This window comes from Vombatus ursinus, unplaced genomic scaffold (genome assembly GCF_900497805.2).
Source record: "Vombatus ursinus unplaced genomic scaffold, bare-nosed wombat genome assembly UNPS02014791.1, whole genome shotgun sequence".
Taxonomy (NCBI): Eukaryota; Metazoa; Chordata; class Mammalia; order Diprotodontia; family Vombatidae; genus Vombatus; species Vombatus ursinus.
In genome coordinates, this window is record NW_020954569.1 from 62921658 (window position 1) to 62928157 (window position 6500).

Genomic DNA, 6500 nt, shown 5'->3' on the forward strand with positions numbered 1-6500 from the left:
GAATGAAGAAATCTAGGTTCATATCTCCCTCCTTTCTTTCTTTGTATAGCTTCTCCTATTCCTAGTAGAATGATTAAATACAAAAAGATAACACATATTATTGTACTTCACCTTTAGCTCCTAATTGACTACATTTTTTTTTAATCATCATTTAAATGGAAAACCACTTCTCAAGGCTCTTGGAGGAGATACCTATACATTGGGGTTAGAATAGGTTAGCTTTGAACTTGTAACAGGCATTCCTGTTGGCCTGGGTGAATACCACTATAATACTGTTGAATACAACTGTTATGATGATAATCACCAGAGTTTGTCATCCAGTCACTGAACTATAGCTTCCTGGGTCACCTATTCATTGTTCTTTCTCTCACACCAATTATTTTTTTTAAATAATTTTATTTTCCTCCCAATTACATGTAAAAACAGTTTTTAACATTTGTTGTTGTTTTATAAAAAGTTTTGAGTTTCAAATTCTATCCTTCCTTCCCTTCCTACCCTGCACCCTTCCCTGAGACAGTAAATAATCTGATATAGGTCATACGTGTGCAATCATGTAAAACATTTCCATATTAGTCATTTTATGCAAGAAGATGCAAACAAAAAAGAAAGAAAGTGAAAAATAGTATGCTGCAGTCTGTATTCAGACAATATCAATTCTTTCTCTGGAGGCGGATGACATTTTTCATCATGAGTCCTTTGGGATTGTCTTAGATCACTGTATTGCTGAGTAGTTAAGTCATTCACAGTTCTTCATCCCACAATGTTGCTGTTACTATATACAACATCCTCCTGGTTCTGGTTATTTCACTTTGTATCAGTTCATGTAAGTCTTTCCAGGTTTTTCTGAAATCATCCTACTTGTCTTTTCTTATTGCATAATAATGTTTCATTACAATTATATACCACCACTTGTTTAGTCATTCTCCAATTAATGGGCATCCCCTCAATTTCCAGTTCTTAGCCACCATAAATATTTTTGTACAAATAGGTTTCTTTCCTTTTCCTTTTATCTCTTTGGGATACAAACCTAGTAGTGGTATTGCTAGATCAAAGGGTATGCATAGTTTTATAGCCCTGGTGGGCATAGTTGCAATTTGCTTTCTAGAATGATTGGATCAGTTCACAACTCCACTAACAGTGCATTAATATTGCAGTTTTCCCACATCTTCTCCTACATTTATCATTTTCCTTTTTTGTCATATTAGCCAATTTGATAGGTGTGAGGTGGTAGTTAGAATTGTTTTAATTTGCATTCCTCTCATCAACAGTGATTTAGAGCCTTTTTTCACATGACTAGATAGCTTTGATTTCTCTGTCTGAAAAATGCCTGCTCATGTCCTTTGACCTTTTACCAATTGGGAAATGACTGGTATTCTTATATTTAAGAATATTCTTATATTATTATTTAAGAAATATCTCTTAATCAGAGATATTTGCTATAAAAATTTTATCCCAATTTTCTGCTTTCCTTCTAATTTTGGTTTTATTGGTTTTGTTTGTGCAACAACTTTTTAATTTTATAAAATCAAAATTATCCACTTTATATTTTATAATGCTCTCTATCTCTTATTGGGTCCTAAATTCTTCCCTTATCCATAGATCTGACAGGTAAACTATTCCATGCTCTCCTAATTTGCTTATGGTATCACCCTTTATGTGTAAACCATGTATCCATTTTCTCATAGCAATTCTTAAACCATAACAGCCTTGAAGTGTAGTAGAAATTCATCTAAGCTCCCTCCTCTGTTTTTCTCTTCATTCTTAACTAGGCCAATTATTCACTTCTTCCCGGCCCCCCTTCCTCTTATCTTTCATTCATGATTCCTTTTTCTGACCCTCCCATCCCTTTACATGTTGGAAGTATTATGCATTCCAAAGTTTTCCATTCTAAAGTCTCTAACACCCATCCCCCTTTAGCAGCTAGACCAGTAAGTGAAGCCCCATACTTTGCTCTGCCCCAGAATCATGGACTGCCTACTCCCCAAGGGAGTAATCCTACAAGGGTGGTGGAAGAAACAGGGGAAAGAAATGGAACAGTGTAAAGGTACAAATTTGGGCCACTCCCTCCCTCCATCCTCCTGGTCAAGAATTGTCATAGATAATGAGTAGGAAGATCCAAGTCATAACAACATATAGAATTGTTGAAAGTTGGAGCTGGAAGAGGTCAGATTTTCCTCATGTTCTCTTACAATTCTAAATCCTTTGATTTTAAAGAGCACGGAGTCCAACCCCCTCATTTTTCAGATAAGGAGGTGAGGTTCAGAGAGATAAAGTGATTTGTCCAAAGCCGCCCCTCTAGTAACAGAGCTGGAATCGGAGCCCAGGGCTCCCAATTCCACCACACTCTCCCACACCACGCTGTTTCACTTCATGACCTGCAGGGTGGGAGGCAGCGTCCTAACTCCATGCCCGGTTTTACCTTGGTGGCTTCCCTGCAGCTGCTCCCAGGATCGTCAATATCACCGTGCTCCCGGGCCCGGACCACATCTTCAGCGCCCGATGCACCGCAGAAGGGGAGCCGCTGCCCTCCCTCATCTGGACTGGTCCCAGCGCTGGCAACGGCACCTCCACCTACAGCCAGAGTCATCAGATCACCAAGGAGCTCCACGCTCTGGCCCAGGACGGCCGCTACACCTGCACGGCCACCAACAGCCTGGGCCGGGCTGAGGGCAGCGTCTACTTCTACAAGTTCCGAGCAGTGGGTGACTCGTCGGCACTTCTGACTCTCCTCTTTGCCCTGGGAATCAAACTCTTACTGCTACTGGTGATTCTGGGGGCCGTGGTGTGCCAGAGCAGAGGTGGGTGCCTCATTAAGGTGTCCCCTAACATAAGAATTCAACAAGAATGTAGTAAGCGCCTGTTATATGTGATGCACTGTGCTAGAAGACGAAAACAGAGAAAAAACTTTCTCTGCTTTCAAGGAGTTTACCTCAATTCCTTGGTTCACTCTGAAGATTTACTTGAGGGGGCAGCTAGGTGGCGCCATAGTGCACAGAGTGCTGGGCCTGCAATCAGGAAGACTTCCTTAGTTCAAATCTGGCCTCAGACACTTACTAGCTATGTGACCCCGGGCAAGTCACTTAACCCTGTTTGCCTCAGTTTCCTCATCTGTAAAAAGAGCTGAGGAAGGAAATGACAAAGCACTGCAGTACCCTTGCTAAGTAAACCTCAAATGGGGTCACAACACATAGGACACAATTGAAACAACTCAACAATACTTAAATGACAATCTAGTCACTGGAAATTAAGTTTTTCCTTTCTCCCAGAAACTTAAACTCCTTATAAAAAAATTTAATTCATTTTTCACTTTGGTTTAAATGAATGTAAATCACTCTCACAGAGGCATAAAATGTTAGAGCTAAAAGTCCTTAGACGTTATCTAGTTTAACCCCATTTTTATAGACAAGTAAATTGAAGACCAAAAAGTTTGAATTGTAAGACCTTGGTTTATATCCTACTTCTGCACTAACTAGCTGTATGACCCATGGCAAAAGGACTTCAGCTCTTTGGAACTTACTATGTTCATCTCTAAAAGGAAGGGATTGGCCAGATAATCTCTAAGATCCTTCTAGTGCTGACATTTCACAACCCTGTGAGAGTGACTTACATTCATTTACATCTAAAGGTAAAGGATTGATACCATATAGTTCACCTCAGAAAAATAAAAAAGCCAAATTCCTTCCCTTTTATTGTTGAGGGCATCACTATTCTCCCAGTTGCCCTAGCTTGCCACCTCATCCTCAACTTCTTACTTTCATTTGTCCCACATATCAAATTCACTTACAAATTTTGTTTTTTCTACTTTCTCAGACTCTTATCTATAGCTAATGTTTATCACCCTCCTATCTATGATATGTATATATAAAATATATTTATATAGTTTTATTTATATAATTTATTTTATATATTTATATGCTTTATTTTATTTAATTATATATAATTATCTATAATTAACTTTTATATAATTGAACATTTTAAATTATTCTGATAATTTCTTTAATATTTATATAAATTAAAATATATGTCATATATTATATCACATATATATAATATATAATATTGCATACTATATTTTATGTGTGATATTGCATATTATCTAATATGTAATATAATATTGTATATAATAATATTATATATTATAATTTTTCTTCTCATCACTCATAAAGGCACAATCCAAGTCCAAACCCTAATTACCAAGAAGGGTAATTCTTCCCACCGAGAAGGGACTTGCCTCATTGGAATAGGGGGTGGCATTTACTGTATACTCTCTGTCTTATCCTACAGTGCATTCAGCCGCCCAAGACACCCTGTCACGGTAAGCAAGTCATTGTCCATCTTCCTCTACCCTTACTCCTTTCTTAGCCTGTAAATAGGGTCCTTGGCTTCTCCCAATAGTTCACTTCAGCTACTTTTACCTCCTGCATTCTATTCCCAATTCTGAGAGCCTCACATTCAGTGGCATTGCAGGGTTATAGACCAGAAAATGGGACACGTGCTGAGATCAAAGTTATCCCGCACCAGTCAGGCAGAATGCACAAAGACATTCAACCTTTCTCTCCTCTATTCAAATCCAACCTTTCATTCAAGACTCAGTTTAAGTCTCTCTGATCCCACAGCTTCGCTGAAGCAGCAAAGCCAAGATGGGCCCCTCTGTGACCATGCCGGCATGTCAAGGGAACACTGACCATTGCTGTAAAAGATCAGTACCTTGAGTGGGGCAACTTGTATCAGAAAACTCATCCTTTCCTTGACACTTGTAGCACGTGACACCTAATTTTGTATAGACTATGTGGGCTTGAAATCTTTGCTTACCACATGGCTTCCTACCTCTATCTCATCCCTCAGACTTTGGCATTCCCAAGAAACCCCTATTTCTTCCTCAGGTTGATTTGTGGTTTGTTCCTCCTTCTGGATCAAGGCCTGGATACCACCACTATTCCTCACCACTTCCCACCTTTTTTCCTTCAGGCTTGTAACTGTTAATTACCTTAATTGTCAGCATGTGTTAGCCCCTTGTGGCGATCTGATGATACCAACCACACCAGCTACATGGGAGAATGTGGCAAGGACCAAGAAAGCCCTTGCCTTTTGCCACAAACAAAGGCAAAACTCTCAGGGAACTAGGAGCTATACTGTTCTGGGCTGACCCTGACTTGGTCTAGTCTGATGGTTCAGGCTTAGTAATGGAAAAAAATGAAGTACTTATAAACCTTCAAACAGTTAACAAAGGAAGTTCAGTTTAAAATATCATGGAAAGAGGGGGTATTCAACAAAGGTGCAGCACCAATTCCAATAGATGGCAGCCTCTTTTGCCTCTATCCAGAAATGCCCCTGGTCAGAAGGGTATGGGACACCCGTCAATTCTAAAGGGGCACTGAGCTCTCCTGGGCTGGCCCTTTTATGCTTTCAGAGACTATGGAGCCTCATCAACACCTTAAGCCCTAGTCCAAACTCTGAACCAATCAACTCTCAGGAACAGCTTCCCTGACTTCTAGGGGAAAACTACCCCATGAGACCCTAGTAGATGGCACTCCTACCATAAATATCACTACCTTTCATGGGGGGTGGGCAAAGCCAACCCCTAATCTAGAATTAGGAACTGGCATGTCTTAAAATGGTCCCTTGTCCTTCCCTCAGCCAACAAATCTGTTGGTTTGGAATCTCGTATCTGGGAGGAAAAAGGGAATGTCAGAGTCTTTCTAGACTCCTGGTGGAAGCTGTCCACATTGTGTAACAGGGGTATATTTTCCATTAGGTAAAGGCTACCCCACTAGTCAGGACACAAGGGCAATACACCTTGGCTTGTGCTATGGAGATAGGGAAGAGTGAAGGGCTGGAGGAGGAGGAAGGTGCTAAGGGGTTGAGTTCTGCAAACAGCTTACACTAGGCCACCAGGGTTCCTGGAAGATCCTCCAATGGGCTCAGTAAAAGAGCCTAAATAAACTCACTGAGCTGTCAGTAGATAGGGCTGCTGACTCTAGCCACTTCTGAAGCCAAGCATTCTACAACATTTAGCAGCAAACTGCTACACGGCTGCAAATGCATCTTAGAAGATAGCCACCTTTTTAGAAGTCTGCTCCAACTGTTGCCATAGCTCCAAGATTTCTGAAACACCATGCTCAAAGCACCACAAGACAAGTAGTGATTGTAATCATCCGAGCCAACCAGTGAGTGCAGAGAAGTTTGATGAGGAAAGAATCCTTCAGAACTGTTAGGACACATGTGCTGATGGTTAGAGGCATCACCAGGACAGAGGAGAAACCCATCCTGGGGTCAGAAGGGTAGAAGTCAAGCCTACATCCAAGGGAATAAGGAAACCAGAAGCCAGACCAAGTCAAGAAGAGTTTCTTGGGAAAAATAAAAGTTGAAAGGATGAAACAGAGATAGGAGCCAGGTTAGAAGCAAAGACTTTAATCCTCCCAAGTTTGTGTAGAATCAAAAGACACTCAAGAAGAAGGCTTTTGGTGAAATGATGTTTTGTTTGATGAAAACCACCTACC

General features: G+C 40.5%; 1 protein-coding gene across 1 annotated transcript in view; it reads left to right on the top strand.

Moving 5' to 3' along the window:
* Positions 1-6500, top strand: part of SIGLEC15 (sialic acid binding Ig like lectin 15) — a 14239-nt gene that overhangs the window by 6793 nt on the left and 946 nt on the right. The window contains exons 3-4 of the mRNA XM_027868786.1: positions 2439-2798; positions 4285-4315. Coding sequence (XP_027724587.1) covers positions 2439-2798; positions 4285-4315 — 391 coding nt within the window. The remainder of the gene's footprint in view (positions 1-2438; positions 2799-4284; positions 4316-6500) is intronic.